The 25,246-nt window shown below is 48.7% G+C and overlaps 2 protein-coding genes across 3 annotated transcripts in view; one reads left to right on the forward strand and one right to left on the reverse strand.

The window, feature by feature from the left end:
• CACNA2D4 (calcium voltage-gated channel auxiliary subunit alpha2delta 4) overlaps nucleotides 1–25,246 on the forward strand; it is a 131,238-nt gene that overhangs the window by 80,167 nt on the left and 25,825 nt on the right. The gene's annotated exons all lie outside the window — the stretch shown is intronic.
• On the reverse strand, nucleotides 1,419–21,591 carry LRTM2 (leucine rich repeats and transmembrane domains 2). 2 transcript variants are annotated; one of them, XM_027807657.2, is made up of 6 exons: nucleotides 20,634–21,591; nucleotides 11,698–11,863; nucleotides 9,861–9,991; nucleotides 8,259–8,420; nucleotides 3,929–4,519; nucleotides 1,419–2,113 (listed from the first exon to the last, which is right to left on the reverse strand). In XM_027807657.2, the coding sequence occupies exons 4-6, from the start codon at nucleotides 8,323–8,325 to the stop codon at nucleotides 1,659–1,661; spliced, it is 1,113 nt and encodes a 370-aa protein (XP_027663458.1). In that variant the 5' UTR covers nucleotides 8,326–8,420; nucleotides 9,861–9,991; nucleotides 11,698–11,863; nucleotides 20,634–21,591; the 3' UTR covers nucleotides 1,419–1,658. The 2 variants fall into 2 exon arrangements, with proteins under 2 accessions (XP_027663458.1, XP_005440900.1); XM_005440843.3 differs by lacking the exon at nucleotides 11,698–11,863.

Genomic DNA, 25,246 nt, shown 5'->3' on the forward strand with positions numbered 1-25,246 from the left:
ATCCTTTCATTTTTTTTCCCCTCTCACTCTTTTTTTTCCTCCCTGTCAGGTTGGAAGGAGCTAAGACTAATAGGAGGCACTGCAGTCTGAGGACTTTAAAACCTGGTTGGGGGAAGTCACCCTATGTGACAGTGGCAGTGTGCACAGTAGTGTGTGTGGGCACACTCGTGCAGCTGTGGATGGCAGTGAACACAGCAGTGATTGTGAAGGGCGTGTATGCAGGCTGTGCTGCTCACCATGCCAGACCCTTCCTGGACTCTCCCACCTGTGCCACACTGTGGTCCAGGTTTCAGCCTGCACCTCATGACCCTCCAGATTGTGCCCCCTCTCTTCAGTCACCCCAGCCGCATAACCTATTCCATACACCATGTTTGCTCCTCTGCCAGCCATGCCAGCTCTTGGGTTGTGTGTCTTCTCCTGCCGCCTTCCCCTAGGCTCACACTACTCCTCAGCATGGCTTGCACTACTGAGGCTGGTAAGCCACCTCCCCTGGTCTTTGCTGATGACCCAGTTCTGCTCTGCTAATCAAACATTTCCAAAGGGAAGCTTTATATCCTTACCCTCTCCATTTATCATAGAAAACATAAAATAGATAACAAGAACACACATTATTTTTTTCATGCTGTGTACTTATTTCCAGACTCATGCTGTAACCTTAATAACTTTGCTTCTATCCACCTTCTCCTGACTGTTTCCACTGACTCTGCACTATGGCTGAGATGTTTTTGTTGGCTCCTCGGTGGCAGGGCGCGTGTATTTTGTCTGAAGCAGGAAGTTCTATGCACTGTTATGATAAGAGTAAGGTAAAGTGGCTGAATGTATTCATGGCTGCACGCAGAGGGCAGGTTGATATGGGCACGTGTGGCTGTGCATGCTCAGGTGGGATATCTGGAGCTGGGGCTGACTCTGTGTGTGTTGGGATCAGAATGAGTCAGTGTGTGTGTGTACAGGACAGCTTTGTATTTGTGAACCTATAGCAGATGATGTGTGTCAGCTTGCAGATTTGGCCAGGAGCAAAAAGAAGGACACTATGCTCCCTGACAGTGTGTTAGAGTAATACAGGTATCTTTCCACCTTTAACAGTGAGAAGGGAAATCTCCCCCTGACTGTTGTCATCCCCTAGGGACCTTCCCTCCCTTCTGATGTGCTCTCGGCAGCACTGACTTGTAAGATGGGCAGCAACTTACTGTCACACAACAGCAGTGGCCCTAACGGTGAGGCATGGACGCTTCCGATGTCCTGCTCCTCACATAAGTTTTCACAGAGCTGCTCTCTGTTTGCAGAGAGCCCTTGACAGGATACAGGATGACTCAGGACTGAAGCTGAGAGGATGACACAGGTTCCCAGAAGGTGCCAGCTGCCTCCACAGCAGGCATGCGAGGGAAGCTCTGTGCAAGGGCATGAGGCACAGCAAGCACTCGAGGTCTGACTCTACTTTATTTGTCTGGGAGGGCCCAAGGGTGAAAGGGCACAAAATGGGGCTGGGGCAGGGGAACAGAAATTCCCTGACCCCCCAGAAGCATGTTGCACTACTTGGGTGAGTGGAGCGATAGCACAGTCTGTCTGTCTGTCTGGGAAGATGTATTTTGGGAGGACCCCATGCTTGACTGCTCTCAGGTACCTCTGTTCATTGCTGTCCCTTCCTTCCTAGAAGAGTTTCATGCCACAGAAGAGATTTGTTTTTGTTCTTCATGTTCACCTTCTGTGTCACCCATGAGTGGCTGCCTTTTCTTTAGCTCCCGGTGGTACTTGGCCATAAGGGAGGCATAGATGCAACCATAAGCAGCTGCTACCACCATCATGATGCAAACAATGCCGCAAACCACCCCTGCGATGATCACAGTGCCAATAGCCCGGCGCACGCTCACAGGCCTATATCGCTGTTTCTGAGGGCATCCCACACTGGGCTCCACTTCTGTTTCTGGTCCTGATTTAGATTTGGAAGGAGTTGGGCTTCCTTTAGTGCAGGGTGGGCCGGTATTGTCCAGCACTGTAGAGCTGTTCTCATCATCCAGCTGGGAGCAGTAGTTAAACATCTCCATGGGCACCATTCGCATATCCTTCCCTTTCAGCTCCTTGGGCAGGGTGCATGCCAGCTGGTCGATTTTCCCACCTGTCCCAACAGAGATAATAGGAGTGAACCACAGTTTCACCCTGACAGCAGAGCTAGATCCTTAGGTGGGATAAGTTCCTATGACTCCATTCACTCTGCTAAATTTTTGCCCTATAGAAGTTAGGCATAGCAGCATTACGGTTATCAAGTGGGGAATTGCTTTATTACAGCATTGGGGCCATAAAATCCAGTCCTTCTTGTGTGAATGCATTGCTGAGAAGAGAGAGTATTCAAGAGAGCCTGCCAGATCCTCAGTGCTTGTCAGAGGTGGAGGGCAGGAGGAATGACTGTGCCTCCATGCGTCAGGCAGAAGGAGCACACATAGTATCCATTAAAATGATTGTTTTGCCTAACTTGGAGACATTTTGCATGCCTTAGCCCTCTATAGCTGGAACAGCTTCAACCACGGCAGCTGGTTGGTATGCTTCTGCCTAGGTTGGATTTGACAGTAGAGCTCATGGTGCATAGTATCTGCATAGACATCTTTGAGGCCAAGACATGAAAGCCCTTGGAAACCATCTATTAAGTCAGCCTCATACTGTTTAGAGAGTTATATAAGTGTCAGCAGAACCGTTTTAGAAAAGGAGAAATTTAAACAAAAAGATAGGACCAGGCTTTATCTTCTGAAAACAGCAAAAGACACACAGTCCCATCTTCTAACAACAAATCCATCCCCCTTCTTTGAAGATAATGCCAGATGTTGAAACAAATGCTTGAGCAAGTTAGGGCAATTTATTTGGAAGGGGAAATAAAAGCAAAATTAACTCCATGTGCTTTCCATAGACTATGTGATATGGAAGTCAAAAAAGAAAAAAAAAAACAAAAAACAAAAAAAAACCCAAAAAACAAAAAAAAAAGAAAAAAAAAGGAGGAAAGTGGCACTCATATGCTTGTTTGATTCTGCTCACATAAATGCATATTTCAGACTGCAGTGTAGCTAGCCATAGACGCAGATAATCGCTTTGCGGCATGGCTGTGATCAGCAGGGATGTGACAGCTGACGGTTGCTATCTGCATGATTTGAGACCCTTTCCTACTCATTGGCTCCAGTGACAGAAGGTCAGGCCTTCAGTCGTCATTCCTGTAAAATGTGCCATCTTTCTTGGAGTCTCAGCTCCTCAAAGCGTGTCATCCTGTCGGCATTCCTGCTAAGTGATATGTACCTTTCCAGCCTTCCATATTTCAGGGAAAAGCTGGAAATACAAACTTGTCAAAAACTGCTTGGTTTGAAATGATGATTTTATAGCCAGTTTGATTTGGGGCCTGGCTTGTAAATTTGGACTTTAGTTTGGGCTTGCCAATACTAGTTTCAGTATTTTCCTAAGTGGCACTGTTTCCTATGTTTCTTTTGTTGAAAGCAAACCTGATGCTTTACAGCCAAGTCTGGCTTTTAGTTCTCCTGGCTTAAGAGAGAGAATTGGATGGTTATTTTCAAGCATCAAAAGCATTTCTTCTCTTTAGGCAGAAAGGGTGAGAGGAACTCATAATCCTAAAATTTTGGTGTTATTTGAGTTCTTTCCTCTCCTAAGAAAAAAAAGAAGTAATCTTTCAGATTAGAAACAAAACAAGGAAATAGGAGATCTGGGGCTGCAGAGGACTTCTCAGCCTGGCAGTGTTGCTATATGAAGGTGTGGTGGAGCTAAACTTGTCTTTTAGCATCATAGCGTGGTCCTCATGCTCCTCACACCTAAGGTCAGGCATTCAGGTCAGCCTGACCTGCCAGAGGTATCTGCTCATGTTTCTTCCCTGCCTGCCTTTGCCTTTCCATGGAAGACCAGTACTTCTGCACTTGGCTCCCGCTGCGCAAGCACCTACCTCTGTAGGAGAACCACTCCATCCAGTGCTTGAAGTCTCGGAGATTGCAGTCACATTCCCAGGGGTTATCCCCAACCTGGAGTTGCTGCAGGCTGGTTAGCGGTTCGAAGGTCACCCTGTCCAGGCTCTGCAGGCGGTTGGACCTGAGAGAGAGGGAGCGGAGAGCAGGCAGGTCATCAAAGATGCCCGAGGGTATCTGGGCCAGGCCATTGATGGAGAGATCCAGCTGGCGCAGCAGAGCTGTGTGTTGTAGCAGGTCCTTGTCCAAGGCCCGGATGCTATTGTTCCTCAGCTGGAGCTCTGTGAGGTTCCCCAGGTCGCTGAAGATGTTCTGAGGGAGCTGGTCCAAGAAGTTGTTGGATAGATCCAGCCTCTGTAGGGCAGAGAGGTTGGAAAACACTGCTCCGGGCAGGATGCTGAGTTTGTTGTTGAGAAAGAGGAAGGTCCTGGTGTTTGTGGGGATGTCTGAGGGGATGGAAGAGAGGCCCAAGCCACTACAGTCCACTTCCAAGTTGCCACTGTTACACTTGCAGGAGGAAGGACAAGCAAAGAAGGACTCAGCGGCGCATAGCGACAGCCAACAGCCAAGGACTGGTAGGTAAAAAACAGGGGAGAGAGAGTACCTGGATTAGAGCAGTGCTTTCCCATCCTCACCCATCTCTGCCTTGAGCACAGCTATGGCTACAATGTGACCCTCAGAGCAGGAGACTCTGCTGCAACGCCCTGCAGTGTAACAAACTTCCTTACAGCTACGTCCCTTTACTGCAGGCCTGCACCCTGGCAGCATCGCTTTCTTCTTAGCCTGTTTTCTTCATGAGCAAGCAAGTAAATATCCTTCCAGTTTCACAAGGAAGTTGGAACAGTGCATCCCAGAGGACTTTGCCACCAGATACTAGAGCACTGGAGTCTGTCAGAGGAGGATGGAGCAGAGAGCAGTGGGAGGTGTCACCTCTGGTAAAGGACAGGTCTTTCTAAACAGTCAGGGTTGAGAGAGGAGGGACAGGTATATATTTAAGAAGCTCTATTTTTTCAGAAATAGACATGTTAATGAAAAGTGTTAAAGAAAAATGAAAAAACAACCTACAACCTATATTTCAGTGGTGCTCCTGCAGTTTGAATCCTAATCTTTGTGATAGATTAGACTCAGGTCTGATTAGCCTTTAAATCAGGGTATCATCTGCTTTCCGTACCCACAGTGTGTTGCATGGGCCTTGTGGCAGGAGACTTTTTTATGAATTAGATTACATTACAAAGGGATGACCAAGAAAGCTGTTAAAAAGTAACAATGAGACCCTAAACCACTCAACGCCTGGTACTTGCCATTGCTTTCAGAATTGTCTCCAAATCCAACAGCAATAGCCCCACAAGTATCTCCTCTGAAGAAAATTGCCCATAGCAAGTAAGATGAGGATAAAAATTGCAGGTTGGTAGTTGAAGAAAGCGATGTTAGGAAAGCTGTTAGCATATACTCCCTTGCTCCTGCAGTGTCTCAAAGGTAAAGTTGGATAATCCACAAACCAGCATTTTTTAGAGCTGTTGTGGATCACCATTCCAGACATGGGTCCAGATCTTGTGAGTGGCATCAAGGCACTTGTTACCAACGCCCAGTGGGAGCCAGTGGCTTTTAGAACTCTCATTTCTGTGACAAAGAAGTACCAGCAACTGGAAAGTAAGCTTTGTGCCTCCTGTCATTAGAGAAGTGGGAGTTATGTTTAAGCAGTCTATGTAAAACATTTGCATCCTTCATCTTAATTCCTTTTGTGGAATTGAGATTAGTTTCTTCAATGTGGGAAGCAAATTCTGCTCCCTCACTGTTTTTTAAGGTGACAAGTTTGAGCATTTGACTAAAAATGAAGCAACTTTGTATGTCATGGCCTGTCCTTTCCCTTTCTTTTCTTCAGAGAAGGCAGTCACTTGGGCTTGGTAGAGTCTTTCTAGGGGTGAGCTATAGCTAAGGTGGATGCATTTATTGTCTCACTGTTTTTTCCTGGACTGGAAACCAGGTTCTTCTGTCCTGCTTTTTTCCAAAGAACCAACAAGCAGGTGTTTTGTTTCTTAATTGTGAAAGTACTGCCACAGGAGAAAGAGCTGGTGGAGACCCATGCTCTGGAAAAGCTCTGCCTGGAACAGCTCTGCAGTCAGCCATGCTCTTCCCCTCTTCCCTCACACCACTCTCTCCAGAGTTTAGTCTAACCCATAACCCATTTTTTTATATCAGCTTGGCTTCTGTCAGCATTGCTGCCTTCATACTCAGATGCCTTCATCCTGCATAGGGCCTTTTTGTGTTCCCAGCAATCCTTGTGAGAATTGGCAGGTTTGTGGACTGGTAGCCTAAGGAGAACTACACAGTTTGGATCCTAAGCTATGTGACTTCATTAAGGACCAAGGGATAAGTGTTCAGAGGGAGTGTCCCTGCTCTTTTGTATTCCATCCATCTTTAACAATTCCTTCAAGAATTTTTTTCTGTCCTACAGATGGGATCTCAGGTGTAAATCAGCCCAGGCTGTGCCAATCTGTGTGCTGCTTTAATGATAATTATGGATCCTTATGGTGAAATACAGGAGAGATCTTTACCCTGAGAATCTCTGTGCTTTCTTGTCATGCAAAGGTTGGGGTCAACAGCAGAGATTTCCGGGAAAGCAGATCATAGCCTGTGGACTGGTGCAGTGCAGGTACTGTCTGTCTGGCTGATATTTAATTCCATTCAGAATACATCGTGCTCTTGTTGTAGGGAGAGAATTAAAAGAATGGGAGCCAGAGTGGGGAAGAGAGCAAGCTGTGAGTCACTCGAGTGACCCTGTCTTTTCCAGGATGCTTAACAAAAGTACAGTATTAATAATAGATTGACAGCTGTGATGATAACACTTAGCTGCATTGTACACCAAGAAAGGCAAGAGCAGACTCTGTGTAATGCTATACAGGTGGCATTCTGTTCAGGGCTTATCTCTCAAAATGCCTACCCAGCCACCGGCCCTGACTAGGTCACTGTGGAGTTCCACCAGTATGTGTGCTGGCAGTGGCTGGTATAAACAAAGTCCCAGGCAGCTGGCTGTGGTTATGTTCAGGAACTGGATCTATGCCAAAATTCTGCAGCAGCGTAGGATGTGCCAAAAATGTCCTGTTACCCATATATTGCTTTATGCCCTTGAAAATATTTTACTAAAATCGTACAGAGGAGAAGGTCTGATTTCATTTCCAGTCCCTACAAGAGGTGCATCCAGTAGGATGTGAGCTGAGGCCAAGGAATTCATCACACTGGTTATGATGCAGCTCTACAGGGAAGAGAGGCAGGGAAACAGTAGACAGAACTTGAAGCTGTCTTGCAGCCCTACAGAAGGATGGGTAGTATGTGTTTTTATGTTAAGGGATGATGAAGTTACTTTGTGGGGTGTTTGGTGACTCTAGTAGGTGGAAGAAAGCTGAGCCAGGTATATCAGATTAAGTCAAGACTCAGTAGCATTCATTATAAATAATTTATACAGCAGTATAGTCTGTGAGGATGGATTACAAAGATTCCGATTACAAAGATACCTGTTTTCTGGAGAAGGAAGTAATTCCCCCAGCTTCTTATAGTGGCAGCCCCAAATTGGATCAGGGGGACAGGAACATGGGAAGCCACAGACCTGCTTGGTGCCAAGGCATGCAGTAGTTATGGACACTCTCCCAAGTGCTCCCTTTCCTCTGCTGCAGTCCCCAGATGCTTCTCTGAAGTGCAGGTACATTCCCTGAAGCCCACATCACCCCAGCAGTCTCTGCTCTGCACTCAGGAATACTGTAGCAGATGCCCCAGTCCACTGGGAAGATGCACAGGCTGAACTTCTACAATTTAATTTAAAAGAGATCGTCTTTATTTACTCCTTGATTTTCACTACATGTGGCAATGCCCAGTAGGAGAATTCTGCATTTGCATCCTGCATCCCTTCTAAGATCTGTTATGACTGCTGCTGTGAAAGGCTGGAGCCTTGCTCAGCAACCTATGTATAAACCCCTGCCACGGAGAGGAGCCTGCAGCTTACAGGATGCCAATCTGGGAAATGTTTGGGGTGAATCTTTGTGCAGTGGTATCTGTCTTGCTGTTTCTCACCTGCCAGGCCCACTGGAATTCAGAAGCAATCATCACTTGCTGTCCCACTTTAAGCCCATCTTCAGCTTTAGAGTCTCGCTCTCCCTCCCAGCTAGCCTGGCCTCTAAAGGAATCAGGAATTAGTTCAAACATCTCCATTCTTAGCTGTCCCTCTCCCCTATTCTTAACCCTGATGTGACCTATTTTCTTTCCACTCCCTTGACAAACAGGATCATTGTACTTAGTACCTGAGTAGGCATTACTTACGACAAGCCTCTTGCCATCTCATGAGGAACCTGCTCCTCCACTGGTGGCCAGCAGCTGTAGGCAGCATTGTTGTCTTCTCCAGCGTGTCTTCACATCCACCAGCCAGCCTGGCACACGGTCCCAAAGGGAGGAGGAATGACCTTGTAGCCTGCCTGCCAGATCCTGGAGGGGGAGAGCAGAGCAAAGCGAGTGGGATTCTGTTCCCGGGGCACCGAACACAGGGCTGGGCTCAGTGTTGTCCTTTGCCCTCCCCAACTAGAGTTTTGCCTTGCACCAGCTTAGTTTTGGAGGAGAGGTGGAGGGTTTTTCAAGAGGCGCAGCACGACAAAGGCACAATGTTAATTCGCTTTGAACATCGCAGTGCAGAAATAAGACCTGATTCACCCAAGTGCTGAAGAGACAAGCCTATGCTTGAGTAGCCTGCTACAGTAGCTACATTAGCCTCAGCTCAAGGTTAACCTGATGAATTGCTGAGGTGACCCTGCCAGGACAGCAGGCTCCAGCTCATTCCCTTTTGCCTCCACGCAGGCTGGTACCACCTGTGCATCCTCTCCCTGACACACAGCTCAAGCTCACTGAATTCTGGCCACCAGCAGCTACCAAGCTGCTTCTCCCTGCCCTACCGGTGCGTCCTTTCTCTTTTAAGGTAAAATGGATGTGGTGGCTAGAGCAGGGCTTAGCAGAGCACGGCTTCAGCTCAGGGATTTCACACTGCAGCAACTATAGGAGCTGAAGAGCGAGCAAGCCTCAGAGGAGAAGGGAGGACCTGGGGCGGGGGAGACTGAGTGGGAGTGTTGAAAAGAGAGGAATTACATCTTAATTAGAAGAAGGAAAAATGCTCAGTCTAATTAGAAACCCAAAGACCATAAACTCTCCCCTGACAATAAGTGACTGACAACAGGTTCCAACTTCCCTCCCACTTCCCATTTGGATACAGGCAAGCAGAAAAAGGGGAAACACCACAGACCCTCCTGTCTCCTGCTTGCTCTCTGACGTGCCACCGCAGTCACGGAGGCAAGTAAATGGACACATTTCAACCAGGGTACAGAAATAAACCATCCTCCATCTCTTCTGAGGGGCTCTGACAACATCCACGGCCATTATTTTAGCTGGGCGCTGCACTCCCACCAGGACACTCTCCCCACACACGTGCCAGCTGCTTCCCCTCCCCCAGGCTCCCATGACTGATTTGTTTTATATGGGAATGTAAACCACCAGGAAATATTTAAAGTAGCATCTCAATGAAAGAGATGAGCAGGTTCAGTGCCTGGACTAGTACATTTTGCAAGGCTATTTAGATCATTTACCCAAATGCCAATGCACCAAATAGATGAATACCTCTCACGGCACCAAAACCAATCCAACCTTCACCCACTGCAACCCCTCACTCCCCAAAACAAGCTGGAGCCCTTACCCTGCAGTCCCTGGTGAAGGAGAAGCTGCAACAAATAGCTGTCCCCATTCAGTGCTTGCACTTGCCCTGACTGAGGACACTTCCAGCATCCCCCATATCAATGCCTCAATCCTAAATGCCACCCCCTGAAGTCTCCTGTCCCCAGCTTTCAGTACTGACAAGGAGGATGAAAACTCGCAAGCACTTACCTGGAGGTCTCTGCCCACAGCCTCTTCCACCCGACTCCCTGGGCAGTGCCCGATTACAGCCTCTTCCTTCCCTCTCCCTCCTTGACTTTCACTCCCCGGCAGCAGGCTTTCCGTGTGCTCTATTTAACTCCCTACAGCACAGGAATAAACGGCAGAGTTAAGCTGACAGCCACAGAGCCTTATCTGCCTGCTGGATAGCGGGAGTCAATCAGCTCCAAATCCCATTGCCGAACAATCGCGTCCTTGCTCTCAGTATCAGGGGCTGCCTGCCACGCTCTCTTTCCCTTTTCCCCACCTTCACTCCATCTAACTTTGTCAGGGTTATAGATAGCTCTGTTCCTTGTGTTCTTGCCTTTTGGCTCTGTTTTGTAACACCCCATCTGTATCAGCTGGCTCAGCTCCAATCAGGGGGGCTAAGCTTTTTTTTAAAAAGAAAAAAACCAAACCAGCTTCCTTGGGTGCTTCGTGATACGGGTTCCCTCTGCGATCACCCCTCAGCCCAGGCCCCCTCTCAGGCCATGGGCTTGTGTCCCCCAACCTGCTCACTGCTCTGTGCAATTCAGCCACGCCATCCCCAGGCAACAGTTGGGGGCTGAGAGCAGGACCAGCATACCCGGGTGCGAGGACGGTGACGAGGTCAGGGTTTCTACCCCTAGCTCCTTCTGCTCTGGCAGGGCAAGTCTAGCTTTTGCATTCGTTTCTGGTACCTCACGGGCGCCTCTTTCTCTCAGGCAGCACCAAGAATCAAGTACAGAGTGCAGGGTGGGAGGAGCAGCCATGTATAAATAAGCCCTTTCCCTATGTTTAGAATTTATTACAGTGCATAGTGATTAACACCTGTTCAGGCTTTAGTGCTGTCTCCTGTGCTGCAACATGCACAAAGATGGAGGCGCCTTGATAAACCCAAGGTTATTTTAAAAGCATGTCACATAAACACACCACTCCCTGCCCCATAGATAGCAGCCACCCTTCATGCACTTATACACGTTTCTAAGACTTAAAAGTGGATATCTTCATGTACGTATGCAGATGTAGTTGCCAATCTAGCTCACATTTACAAATATGTGCACAGAGCTGCGCTTGCACATGTACCAGGGACTCTTCTGTAACCCATATTTATCAACATCCATGTCTTGCACAAAATTGCCTGCTTCTCCAAGTATAACATATGCTCAGGTGGCAGAGCAGTGGATTTGGAATAGGTTCCTGACTGCTGAAGTGCAAGGGGCAATGAGCTGCTGCATTTATACCATGAGGGAGTATGTTTATGGAGAAATTTTAATTCCAAGGAACCAGAAAAACCCAGTTTCTCCCACGCATCTATTGCCCATGAATGTTAGACCTTTAGTGATTAATATTCTGCAGCCAAGAGACAGCAAGGAGGCAGAAAGGATTTTTGAGAGTGTCTTTTTTAAAGGTTTTCTCTGACTTGTCTTGAATTCTGACTTAATTAGCTGTTTCACTGTGGCCCAAGAGACGCCTTCTGCTCTACAGAGCACCAGGCCAGCTGTGCTCACTGCCAACACGGCACTGGGAACCCCGTAGTCCTGGGGCAACTAGCACCTGCCCACACCTCAAGGCTCTCCAGAGCACCACCGAATCAGTCTGGCTGTTTTCAGCCTGACAGCCAGGGACTTCTCCAGCAGCGAGGACTCTGTCAGACCTAAGAGTGTCCCCATATGCCCCCAGTGCAAGAGGAGAGGCACCATGCTGTCAATTCTGAACTAGCATGGCATTGCCTGGGTTTGGGGGCTCAAGGCTGATCAGCATTGCTGGAGCTTTGAACGCTCTGAAGTCACCCAAGGGCTCCACAAACCAGGCTTTCTTCTGGGCTTACTAGATGGTTCCTTCTCCCTGGAGCAAGATGTCAGCCGAATGCCCTGTGATCCATGGGACACAGTGTCCAGAGCTTTCTTCCATGTGCCTGGAGTTGAATCCCTTTTCCAGATTCAGGAGAAATGAACAGAGTAGCCTGTGGGGCTGGTGATGGCCTTTTCTTCTTGCTGTTTGATATAGGACAGTAAAAGACAACTTTTTTAGTTTCAGCTCAAAGCAACAGAATGAAATCATCCATTTCTGGCCCATGGGCTTCAGTGGCCAAAAATACACTGAGCTGAAGTGCCACTTGGACATTTGGCCTGCTGTCAGACTCTAGAGGACTCTCTAATGAGGATTCCCCTAATTAGCTTGAACAGGGAACTTTACTGCTGTGGGGGGATGCTCAGGAGATTGTAATGACTCTGCATCACTTGCCAGGGCATAAAAGCTACAGTAGGCTTTCTATCCATTTTGTGCTTCCCTTCTCCCTGCCCAGACACCAGTAATGTTTGCAGTATCACTCTAAAGCTTTAGCTTTCATGAGTAGGGTCCCAAGGAGCATGCTGTGAGGGTGGGGAGGGTTTCAGTTTACTGCATCCGCATACTGTTTTAGTAACACTCCCCAATTCTGTGGTACCTTCTATCAAAAGCTTTTCATCTGCTCCACGAATGGCTCTTAACCACAGTTGTAGGTGATGTTATTTTGTGTTTAATGACCCCCAGAAGTAAGGCTGAGGTCATAGCCAGTAGTGCTTCTGCTCTAGGTAGGTAAATAAAACTATCCCATTTTCCAGATGGGGACACTGAGGCTAGAGAGACAGGTGACTGTGTAACTAGAATGAGCCACTGCCAGAAACAGAGCCCAGCAACTTCTGGCTGTCATTCTCTTTCCTAGTCCTTTGCACTAACCCTTGGATCACGGCTCAGGGATCAGACTCTGCTAAAAGCCTGGCTTATGAGCATTGGCAGGGCCTGTGGGTGACCTATATTACAAAAGGGTAGGTAGCAGAGGCTGCAACAGATGCCAGGGATAAATTATCAGGAGATACACACAGATATTCATCCCTCCCCCACATTCTCCTTGACGAGCGATGGCAAAGTCCCTTTCCCCTTTCCAATGCTGAATTGCTTCAGCCTTTATCAGAAAAGTAGGAAGGTAAGGGAGGGAATGGAGGACACTTGAAGGAGATTATCTTTTTTGCCTCCCCTTTCCTTGTTGCTTTTAAGGTTCTTCTTTTATTACCATCACTCCATAACAGAGGGGAGCAGTGGTACCCTAGCATCCAGTGACTAAAGCATGTTGTTCTATGTATGGTCCTTCATCAGTCTTTGCGGGGCAAGAGTCAGGGAGGGCAGGAAACACATCACCCATGTAGCCTGACCACAGCAGCTGCAAGTTCATAAAGTAACCTGGCTGATGAGTCCTAGTGGGGAATCGTGCTGCTGACAGTACCACAAGTGGGTTTAGATGGCACGGAGATGATGCCCATTCTTAGTCCCCCAACAGACCTGATTTAGTCTTGTAAATGATTGACCACAAGAAGTCACATTGTCTCAGCAGCAGTTCCTCATTTATTTTCTATTTGGACTGGAAAAGCACCCAGAGGTGGCAGCCAGGCTCAGCAGCACTGTAGAAACGTACGGTCTGCATCACTGCCCCAGTGAGCTGCTAAGCTAAATAGCTGGGGGCTTCATTTCCACCACTTACTGATTTATTAACACATGTGTTCAGGATTCATTAGTGTTGTGCTGTCACAATCAATGGAAAGCATATTTTAAATTCATACTAGACACCCAGCTGCAGAAGAAATGGTGCCATCTGACTTGCAGTGATCAATCACAGCTCGGCAGAACATCTCATACAGAAAGCAGTAAAGTAAGTAGAAAGTGTGCAAAACCCACTCAGTATTGTAAAGGACTCTGCCACATTCCTGATTTGGTGTGAATAAAAACCTCGCCCTATTCTCTGGAATGTGAAGAGGTCAAAAAGCTTCTGATCTTTGGAATGACAATGTGTAGGCACCTCTGAAACACAAATGTGATTTGCATTAAAAAATGTTTCCTCCTGAAGCCCCTCCAAGAAAGATCAGCTTTATCCCCATTTTATGGAGGGGTAAACTATGTTACAGGTAAAAATGGCTGCTGAGCTTTGCTGGCTGAAATTTCAGCTGCCTAGCTTTTGATACTTCATCATGAGACCACCTTGGTTCCCCACTCAGGATTCTCAAAGCTGCCAAGTGCAGTGCTCGCACTGGATCACTTGGGCTTGTAAATACTCTCCTGTCCTGCAGAAATGATTTGTAGGGCTTATCAAAGTTAGACAGAATAAAGGAGTTTTGGCCGGGCTTTCCCAGTGTTTCCTGACAGGACTGTGGCAAAATCGGGAGAGGAGCCAGTTTTCTTGATTCCTCATCCCGTTCCTTAACCAGGAAACGTTATTTGCATCCCAAGCCTCCCTGACCAATGCACAGTAATGAGACTGGGAGATGTTGGAGGGGCTGGAAATACCAAGGGCATCAGGCCTCATCAAACCCTCTGAGAAAGCACAAAACATCCAAAGGGAAGCCAGGGCATGTAACACTGATGGGAAACACCCAGGCTGCTGTGGAGAAGTGGGATTCCTTAGGAAGCTGTGGAAGCAGGTGGGGAGACTGGGATATCCAACACAGGAGTGACAGGAAAGTCCCAGCACAGCAAGAGTGTGGCATATGGAGGAGGCCCAGAGCAGCAGGAGGAGGAGAGCTGAGGGGGCAGTTGACAGGAAGAAATCCAGCCATGTGTGTGCCAGCATCTTCTCCGAGTATTATTGAACGCGACAGACCACGTGAATGTTTCCTCCGTGCAAAACGGAGGCAGCTGAGAAGGGAAGCGGGTGAGAGAGTGGGAGAGAGGCTCAGAGGAGGGACACGTGAGCTGGCTGCCCAGTTTCCTTCTCTTTTTCTTGCCACAGAGTGATGTTTTTGTTCTTCTCACACTGTTGGCAAAAATTGGTAACTGAGTGAGATGTGGAGGGGGGTTCTACATGAAGGCTGAGATAACATTTTCTGATCCAGCCAGGAACAGTTGGCTGTGGGTGGTGGCTTGTCACCAGCCCTGCCAGTTCTAATCCAGATCCCAGTTTTTCTTTTTCTCTCAGCTGTGGAGTGAAGAGCCTTCTCTACAGCTTTAATTTCCTGCGGGGGTTAATCCCATGGTCAGTAGTAGCTCAAGCCCTTAATCCTTGCACTCAGTCCCTTGACAGGACTGCGGCCACTCCTGACCCAGCAGGTCTGAGGGAGGCAGGCTTCTGCTTGCAGTTCCTCCTTTACACTCCATGAGCATCCTTCAGCTCACTGGCATTTAAAATGCCACTTCCCCCTTCCTGGCGAGTGTACCCTGGGGGTGTGGGTGGGTGGCACACCCCAGGGAGAGGCTCCAGGCAGAGAAGGCGGCTTGGTGGGAGAATCCCGGTTCTGTGGTCCTCGTTCCACTCCCCGCCCCACACACAGGTATTTTCCACAATTCTTAGTCAAATGGTGCTCTCAGTCCCAAAGTATTGTCTTTCTTGGTTTTATTTGGATAGTATTGAAGAAGGAGGGTATGTATTTGTGAAAGATTCTATAAGGGCTCAGAAATTTTGAGATGACCCAGTGCCTTCCGTGGGTCACTTACTGGGGGCAAAAGATGCGGCAGATCCATAAGAGGGAAGGTGCCAGCCTGTCTGAGATGAGAGATACATTTACACGCACAGAGTAGTCAATGGAGGGGCATCAGTTTAGCAGCAAGATAGGAAAATGTAAGGTTTTTTATCAGTGTAGGATCTCAGTTCACAGGTCTGTCCCTGGAATGCTAAGCCAGATGTCTATCAAACAGTACAGCTGAACTGCCAACTCAAGGGGCTTCCAGATTAATACCAAGAAGCCCCTGTTATATCTTACAGGGGCCAAGGCACTTCAGCCATAAGCCTTTCTCCTTGTGCTTCCTTATTCCTAGAATCAGGTGAACTTCTGCAAGCCTGGGTGATCCTGTGCACACAAAATGTCCCACACCTGCTTGTTTGCCATCATTCATGTGTTTGTTAGCCCAAGAAGTGGCTTTGCCTTTTTTCGTAGTCTGTGTTCTGAAATATGCTGGAACCCCAAGCTCACTAGCTTTCCTCGTACTTGACTCTTGTTACTTTTGCCTCTGGTGGAGAAGCCATTGTGATAGAAAACTGCTGCCACCTAAGCTGCTGCGTGAGAGAGTCCCTCCTCCTCTTCCTCACCCAGCACCTTGGCTGTGCTTTCCTGGCTGCCAGCCTCTCAGAATGAGACCACTGGCTGCAAGGGTAGGGGCTTGCCACTTTGGCAGTTGGAGCAGGAGAGAAAGAAGGTAGAAAACACGGTGGGACAAGGGAAGAACTTCACTACTGTCTCACCTCACAAGCCTGTGCCCTGGGCATGTCCACAGGGGCAGGGACCATCCATGTGTCCACAGCAGTGGGGCAGAGCACAAGATGCCAGCAGTAAAAATCCTCTCTGCTCTTATCGTAAGGGGATTGGTGACCCAGCGTGCACACGGCTCCTGGCAAACCTCCCAAGGAAGGGCTGACTCTCATTGTTCATACATGGTGCATTTATAATGAACTCCGAAGGAGACCTTGTTCTGCCTTAGTGACTTGCATAGATCTGTTTCACTTGGTGGCCACTGTGGCATGAGGTCAGTGGTGCTGCCTCTTAGAGAGACCTTGGAACTCTAATTCTGCTCCCGTCACCCCCCTATCACCTTCCCAGAGCATCCAAGAGGGGCATCCCTGCAAAGTCCACATGAACTGCATGGGGTCCAGACTGCTGCCTGCAGCTCCAGTGATGCCTGAGGATCTCTGGGACACACTTACACACTTTATAAGCTGGGAACATTGCCCATAGCTCAACAAGATGTGGTGACAGCTCTCACAACCCAGAGCTCCAGCCAGGATCCTTGGATGCATCTGGGTTAGCACACAGATCACAGCCCCACTCTACAGAGCTTGCTAAGGCTGAGGAAGGTCTTCAAATTTTACTTTAGTTTTCTGGAGGGTTTGCAGGCACAGAAGAGATACATTCATGGCAACATTCACATCCCATCAAAATCACTAAAAGTGAGTGGTGTGGAGAGCAGGGCCCAACCTTCAGCCCCTCTGCCCCCATACAGATACATTGCAGCAGAATTGCAGCAGCAGCACACCCTGCTTTGGGGAGCACCAGCAGCAGAGAGCCTCACCAGGAGTGGAAAGACAGCCCAAGTGATGAGTGCTAAGTCAAGTGGCCTCTAACAGGTTGTCTCCAGACTCAGGATGTGGTCTTACTTTTATATTCCTCATGTGAGAGCATGGTCCATGGGGAATCAAGCTTCCTAACTTCCCAGCCTCCTTGGAATGAGGAGGAGCATGGTAGCAGGGCCTGGCTTCAAAGTAATATCCTTTGCTTGCAGTCGTGAAGTTCGGACTTGTATGGCCCTGCTGTAAACTTAAGTCTTAGTCCTCCCCGTGACAGGTGTGGGGCGTTGCAATGTAAAATTAACAGAAATTCTCTTGCTTTCCCATTCATAAAAAAGAACCAAGTGTCATTCTTGTTTTTTTAAAAAGTTGCCCTGTGATAAATTATGCCATTTGGCTTGCAAAGCCAAGCACTTAAATGTGAGTTAATACCTGCACAACCTTAATTCAACCACTTGCACGTACACATGATAACACAGCCTTTGCTTACCTGAGCAAGTGCTATTTCTTTTTTTTCACAGGACCCTGCCCAATACTCAATGCAAATGACACATGATACTCAAGCTGACAATGAGGATGTTGTAATAAATAAGACTATTTTTATATGGTCAGCGTTAAATATTAAACCACAGTTTTGGCAGGTGGCCGCAGTCTGTACATTCCTAATTTTGCGGGTGCCCAACATGAGACCCTAGAGGCCATTTTGCAGAAATGCTGAGCACTCACAGCTGTTTTCCAAAATGCTGGCAGCTTAGCCAGCAAACTAGTACAGTCTCGAGGACTCAATGCCACCGAGAGCCAAGAGGCCCCAAGCTCTGGTTCTGCACCTGCCGTGCTTTCCCCATGCGACTAAAAGGGAAGTCTCTTTTCCCTTCAAAAGCAAGAAAAATAACCAGTCTGTCTTGCCTCATCAGGAGCATAAATTCTCTATCATCACCTACAAGGCAACTATAGCAGCAAACATCTTCAGAACACCACAAGACAATGAATAATGATGTATTGCCTGCAGGGCTTAGATGTCAGGCAGTAAACAAATAAAACAGGCACACACTTTGCAGTACCAAAAAAAATAATAGCCCCCTGCTTCACTCCCTGAGCACTGTGTAGCCAGTGCCCTGAATGGGGCAGCTTATGAAAATACAGCATGTGATCCTACCAGTCAGGACTGCAACCTGGTGCAGATGGCACGCTGCCCCCGATCCCAGCGTTTCCTAACTTTCAACTGTTTGGTTTTGCAATGTGAATAAAACTGTATTTCACATAATCCCACCCCTCGCAAATGAAGCAACTTTTATTTCCATCTCTCCAGCCTGGAATTGAACTGGTTTATGGGAAGAAACGCATCTTGCTATTAGGAAACCCTCAGCCACACAAAGCATGTTTGTGAGCCAGCATTTTGGTACAGCCATGGCAGGAATAAGATATGTGTTACAAGGTATTTTGATGCAGTAGGGACAAAAACAGCCCAGGACTCCAGTTCCAGCTCCTTTCCACTGAGAACTGGAGTGTGTTTCATTGTGTGCTACTCTGGAGCATTACCTAGCTGGCAGGAGTGTCCCAGTATGGCCACTTGAATGATGGCTTGAGCCACCCAGAGCTGGGATAGATGTCAAGCACTGTAAGCAGATGCTTGTAACCATACATGGCAAGTGAAGGAAACTGTTTGGTCTCTTTTGAATCAGCAACAGGCAAGTGCTGAAGAGTCACTGAAGAACTGCCCAGTAATGCTCTCCTGCAGGCTTGAGGCTTTACCCATCCTGTTCCAGCCTGTGCTGCTCTCTGGATGCTCCGGCCCAGGTATCCTCATGACCCTGTGCTGCTACTGGCCCTCCCTGCTGCACCGAGATGCAGGTCTGCCTTCATCAGACTTTTGTGGTGCTGAAAAGCCTAGAAAATCCTTTCTGCATCAGGCTTAGAAAAGCCAGAGGAAGGGCAGCAAGCCAGAGTAGTTTGTACCTGAATGGGCAGTGCACCTTGCTGGCGTGTGGCATTCACTTTGCTGGAGGCAAGGGTGAAGCTATGATCTGGTATAAAAATTACATAAGAAGGCTTCCCCCCTTTCTCTTTACAAACAGCCTCTTTGCTCAAGATTTACCATAATTCCTCCAAGTGGGCAAGATACACTAACAGAGACGGCACAGATGTCTGACAGGGAGTCAACTCCCCCAAGCCTTTCACTCATGTAGAATAATTCCCTTGCAAATGTTGTTTGCCCACAGCAGTTAGAGGAAGATCCACATACACCCCGCCCCCCAACAGACCTGAGCAACAAAGCTCAGAAGAAAAATGGTCTGCAATTCTGGAAGGCACCCCCTCCTCCTCACTGCTAGAAATGTCCCCTGCTTCGTGACAAGTCCCTGTGTGCCCTTAAGCGTCCCTCTGTCTCTTAAGGGTTTCCTTCTTTAAACCCTGCAATAGCAGCTGTTCCAGCCCTTTCCAAAATGAGATCTGAGTTTCTCCCTCCATCCTTGGGTGGCAGATCAGGCACCAGCAGCAGAGCAGTGCTGTACCCTGCGCGTTACTGTTGCTATCAGGGATGCACTGGATGTGGCACATTCAGGCTACCTGACAGTCCACACGGCAGTCCTGGGCCCTGGCTCGGTCGTGACCTGGTTGGAGCAACAGCTCCAAGCATCCTCTCTCCCCAGTCCAGGAGAGCTCTGATTTTACATGTCTCTCTTAATTAGCATGAGATGCAGTGGCAGTAAGAAACTGGGCAAGCAGAGGGAGAAGGGGGGAGCAGAATGCTCTGTGTGGGATGTATGTGTGCACATGTCTGTGCATGTGTATATATGCATACACGTACATATGCGCGCACACAGAAATACACACTAACACTTACATATATACCCCTATCCATAGGGGACTTCACATCAGCTCATTCGGGACCTCATTCTCCCCCTTTCCCCCCCAGGCAGAGGCAGAAAAGGTGAGGAAGTTTCTCTGTGCTGCATTTTACCCCCACCCTCAGCCCTGTGCCTTCTGCCCAAAAGTTCAGAAATCGCAGGCTCAGCCTGCAAGGATGCTGGAAGCAACTTGGGACTTATTTTTGGCTCTACTTGTGATATGGCATCCTTTGCTTAATGTCCTGTGGTCGTGTCCGTGAGCTTTCTGTGTGAAATTGTACATGCATGTGCACGCACACACGCACACATTCTTACACATATATATGGGCGGCGTACTAAAGCGGTGTATTGAGTGCTGGACCTGCTCAATTTTGGTCCTCGCTTCTCCATTTTAGGTTGTTCTTTAAGACAGCTAAGACCAAATTGATACCCAGCAAAGCCACCACAGGTCAGGTGAGTGGCACCTCGCATGCTGGCCCTTCTCACGGCACCAAGGAGGGGACAAGAGCCACAGCTCCCCAGGAGCTGGCCGGTACCCAGTGACCACAGCAGCGAGCACTTAGCCTCAAAGCTGCACCTGAGCTGCCTGTGCTGCAGTGAAAAATGCTGGTGCCATTCACAGCTGGGAGAAGCTGCTCCCAACTGCCCACACTGAAACTGGACTGGAACCAGTACCAGCAGCCTCTGCGGCAGGGCTGTCATTCTGCCTTATTGGGAAGATCGCTGCCCGTCAGCCTCGCACAGCCAGGACTCCTGCACTGTGCTGTCTGGCAGGCGGTGCAGCCCCTGACCCCCGCTTTCCTCCCTGGGGAAGCCGGTTCCTGGGGGGCAGCTCCACTGGTCTTGCATAGCTGGGGAGTGGGGAAAATACAAAAGAGAGAAGTCTTTACTTACCTCTCTCGGGCTGGGATGGACCCTCCTGTGAGAACAGCAGCTCTTCCAGCAAACCCAGTACAATCCCAAAACAAATCCAGCAGAAAGTCCCTCCGTTGCCAGCTGGGCTCTTGGTGGACCCTAGCTGGCAGGAGCCCCTCTTAGCCAGCCGCTTGCCCTGTGTGCAGGGCAGAGGAGCCGTGCAGTGAGATGGCAGCGTGGGAAAGGGACTATAATCCTCCGTAAATAATAAATAGAGGGAGAGGGAAAGAGAGAGAGAGGCGGGAGAGGGAGCGACTGCGCGCAGCGAAGTGACAGCTGGGGGTACATCTGCGATGGCAGCAGCACACGCACAGGAGCGCGCACAGACAGTGCAGAGGAGTCACCCCGTCAGGCAGGCAAGATCTGCTCCGAAACACCCAGAGGACAGAGCTCAGGAGGTTTTCATTTTTCTTAACCCATCCTGGAGAAAGGGCAGTTTCTGTTAGTCCTTCTCTCTCCCTCCTCTCCCCCTTGCCACCATCCCTCTCTGGTGCCGGGAGCTGAAGGGCTCAAGGAGGGGTGAGGAGATGCCAGAGCAGGGGGAGCTCCTCACAGCCCCTCGGGAGGCAGATTGGTCAGGCACAGGTTATGACAGGAGGCACTGAGCCAAACACCTCCTCCCCTCCCTCCATCTCTCCCCTGCCTGGTATGGCTGATGACAATAAAGCCGGAGAGGCAGGCGCGAGGAGGAGAAGGGAAGAGCCCTGGGTTTTGTATAGGGGTGAGGTGAGTGGCTGCAGCAAAGTGGAGGCAGCGGGGAAGAAAGCAAGGGGCTTGGGAGCAAGGCACCTCCTTTCCACTGGTGCTCCTGAGGCAGCGGGGGGAGGTGCCCCCGCAGGCTGGCCGCATCCTGCCCGGCCACAGTGGGCATCCCCACCAGCTGAGCACACAGGCTGCTGTAATGCTTCCTTGCTTGAATGCAGCACAAGCCGGTGTCTGTTTCCTTGGGGGTTCCGGGAAAACTTTAGGAGTGCTGGTAGGGGGTAGATGGGATGAGGGGAATGGGTGGAAGAGAGGAGTGTTTGCACCCACTGAATTCAGTGTGCGGCGGGGGGAGCGTGCTCAGCCGTATGTCCAGCACAAGTGTCGGGTGCAGTTACATCCATGCAGTGACAGAGGCGTGCCCTGCCCTCCCTGACACAGCCTGCCAGTACAGGTGTGTGGTGAGCACCCAGATCCAGCCCGCTGCCGCTGTCAGGCTTTCCTCTGTGCCCTCCCATGGGCTCCTGCAACCTGCCCCCCTCCCCCAAATCAGACCCCTTCCTTGCCTTCTGCTAGCTTGCTGAGGACCTTGGTAGCTCGGGTTTGCGAGAATCACTCTTTTGCTGATGCACTTGAACTGCCTCTTTTGTCAGGTCCAGTGTCATAAGCAGGCTGCCCTTGGTTTGGGATTTTTGTTCACTTTCATTTGCCTGGAAGTTGTTTTTTAAGTAAAATTTTTAGGGGACTTCAAGTAGAAATCTGAGTGTGCCAGCTTGGCTGCTGGCTCAAGAAGGGAAAATGAGAGTATTTCAGAAACAGGGAATGAGGAATGCAAAAGGACAGTATGGGCAGAGCTGCTCTGCTGCTCTGGCACCTTCTTCCATTTGAATCATGAGTTTTATTTAACCATTGGACCAGCTGCCATGCAAACAGGTTGTGAATGGCAAGGTAAATCTTGGTTAGCACTCTACAGGATGTAATCTTGAGACTTTGTTATGCTTTTTTGTTGTGCAGCGGGCCCATAAATTAAATCTTGGGGAAAGCTCCTTCTGAGAACAGCATATGGATAATCAAAGAAAGAAGCCAGGGAAGGCCGACCGAAAGAGAGACAAGCAGAGGATGAGCTAATGAGGCAGACATGCTCAACGGAGGGATGAACAGGTGGAGGGGAAGACTTGTTTCTCCACAGTGAATGGCAGCATGTGACTGAGAAAGCCAGCTGCAGCCATGCAGCAGGCACTGCTTGGCTTTGCAGGCAGAGTGCTGCTGGTGGGAAGGTGTGCACAGGTCTGGGTAGCTCATCAGCATTGTGAAGCAACATCTAACTATACAAGGTGTGCAGCATTGCTTGACCTTATGTTCTATTTCATTGCTGGGATGCTACAGTTACACAGGTTGTTTGCACATGAGTAGGAGTAAAACTATTAGCCATGATCTCTCTGAGGACTCTACGGTTGTTGTGCTGCATGCCAGGGCCACTCATTGTTTCATGGACCTCAGATCTTCCCACTCCTGCAGCATACTCTTTACCACCAGAGCAAAAAGGCTCGTTAACGATCAGTATACTTTGGAACAAGCAGACAGGGGTTTACTCCAGTTTTCTCCCTCTCACCTGAGCTTGTAGCATCATCCTTACCTCAGACTGAATCACTGCTTTCCTCTTTTCTCCCCGACCTTACCAACAGCCTGAAGGCACCCAGGTGACTATTTGTTAGTAGCACTGGAAGGGTGATTGTGGCCTGTTTCTCCCTCAGCTCCCATGTCTTCATCAGGTCACCTGAATGTGTGGAAGTTTCTCACAGTTCTTGCCAGGAGCTGCCAATCCACACTGACTGGCATGGAGCAATCCTGCTAAGTATGGTTCCCTGTGATAGGTGCCATCCAGACAGACAAACCTGACTGCAATACAGAATAGCCTCCAGCTTTGCTTTCAATGATCTCTTCAGACTGCGCTGTGATGTGGAGAGCTGTGCTCACTGGATGGGCACACAATTCTGTAGATTATAAATCCATATTATAAATTTGCCTGATTTATTCATCAGCAAAATGGGCAAATTGTTGGACCACTGGGAAGGAAAGAAAGGGCTAGTTCAGAGAAGGTGAGTAAGCACAAGCCCTGCAGAGAAGTTAGGGGTGCAAAGATTGATCCAAAGGAAGAAGCTTGCTGATGGATGGCACAGACGGGCTAGACATGGCTGTGAGCAGGGTGGAGAGAGGTAAAAAGAGAATGGGAGACTGCTTGTGTCTCTGCCACTGGCCACCGGTGCAAGCCCCCAGGTACTCTCCTTCTTCATGTTGCAGGCAATTCTGTCCAAGTTCAGTACATGCTACTCATGCCTCCTGGGCAGAGGCAAGGATTCACAACCAGGGGCTAAGCTCCTTTCAAAGAACAATTTGAAGCTAGATGTTCCCACTGGCACAAACATGAGCCATGGAGTAAGTCTCTGCATTGCAAGGTTAGTTATGTAGGTATCAACTCCTCTTCAAGTCTCATAAAAACTATGTCCTTGGTAATGCTCAGTCCCATTGATGTGATCTGCCGTGATAAGGGAAATAACTCTTTCTTGAGATGGTTTCAAAGGATAATGATGAATTTATTTAAAGCTACATACCAAATCGGATGCGTGGGCTTCATTGGACTCAGCAGCAACAGCACTGTTTGCCTTCTGTCATGGACTGCCGATTTGTCAGCAGGGGCACCGAGCCAAAACATGCCTGCGATAGCCCCACTGAAGCTTATGAATCTTCACCCGGACTGGACTCAGCCCTGTCCTTCCTCCTTTGTTTGCATTCTTTGTCTGGTCTGGTTTGTGTTCTTCGAGGCTTAGGGCAAGGCAGCTCTGCAAAATCATTCCTTTCCCCCGTGTACAGGCAGTGAGATTCAATCTACAGCAGGGAAAGATGGGTAAGAAGTGTGCCTGTGAATGGGATTTTGTAAGATACACCAGCACTGGGAATGTGACACAGACACTGGTGTAAAAGGCAGAGCTGATGCCAGATGCCAGGGTCTCTGTACATGCTGAAAGAAAATATACCATTGCATACTCCGGTTTTAATTCATACCCATCTGAATTAGAGCATCAGATCATACTGTTAACTTAAAAGCACCCACATGGCATGATTCAGATTTAAAGGATCTGTTCCCCCCTTTGAAGCTCCTGCTAATTCAGAGGAAATCTGTAGGAACAGCAACACTTCATCCACCTGATACTGGTGGTTATGAAAAAAGGCTCAAACTCTCCCTCTCTGTACTTCCTCTCTATACTTTTTCTCTCTTGCTTGCACTTTATATTCTATTTCAAGGTCCTGCTTGAGGCTGTAATTCCTGCAGAGCTCTTGGATTCAACTAGTTGACATACAGCCCTGTTGTTCCCTATCACTGTGCCAGGCTGCGCACGACCGCACTGGTTATTATGTGTGCTTGTAGGCAACCTACCCAGGGACAGCCAGGTTATTCTGTCGGGGAGACCCTGCACTATTTCTTCTCCTGTGGAGCTATGCCTTACTTCAGGAACATGATGCTGGGAATAGAAGAGAAATTAAGCCAAGAAATTAGGACGCACTTCATTAAGAAACACACACACACATGCACATTTGCTTAGCCCAGCGTGCACTAGGCTAGGACTAGGTAACGAAGCGCTACTTCTAATCGACACTTTTCCATCAAGCGCATTGATATTTTTGTGCTTTTGTAGTGGCTTAGGAGCAATCTAAATCACTGTTGTCTCCCCTTGAGACAAGTAGGTTTTCGAATAAATCCCTTCCTTGCACTGGCCTACTTTATTTCTGATTGATGGTGTGTGGTGCAGGAGTTGAGGCTGGGGTGATCAGAAACATCCTCCCTGGCCAGGCAAATCCACAAAAGACAAAGATGAAAGCTCACATGCTCG

The sequence above is a fragment of the Falco cherrug genome, chromosome 5 (assembly GCF_023634085.1).
Source record: "Falco cherrug isolate bFalChe1 chromosome 5, bFalChe1.pri, whole genome shotgun sequence".
Lineage (NCBI taxonomy): Eukaryota > Metazoa > Chordata > Aves > Falconiformes > Falconidae > Falco > Falco cherrug.

Bases quoted from the DNA above. Each gene is read 5' to 3' on its own strand.
- LRTM2 (XM_005440843.3), bottom strand. From the start codon at position 8,325: ATGCTGCCTACAGCTGCTGGCCACCAGTGGAGGAGCAGGTTCCTCATG. The intron at 4,520-8,258 runs GTAAGTAATGCC...TTTACCTACCAG, and splicing joins GAGATGGCAAGAGGCTTGTC to TCCTTGGCTGTTGGCTGTCG. The intron at 2,114-3,928 runs GTAGGTGCTTGC...CTGTTGGGACAG, and splicing joins GGAGTGGTTCTCCTACAGAG to GTGGGAAAATCGACCAGCTG.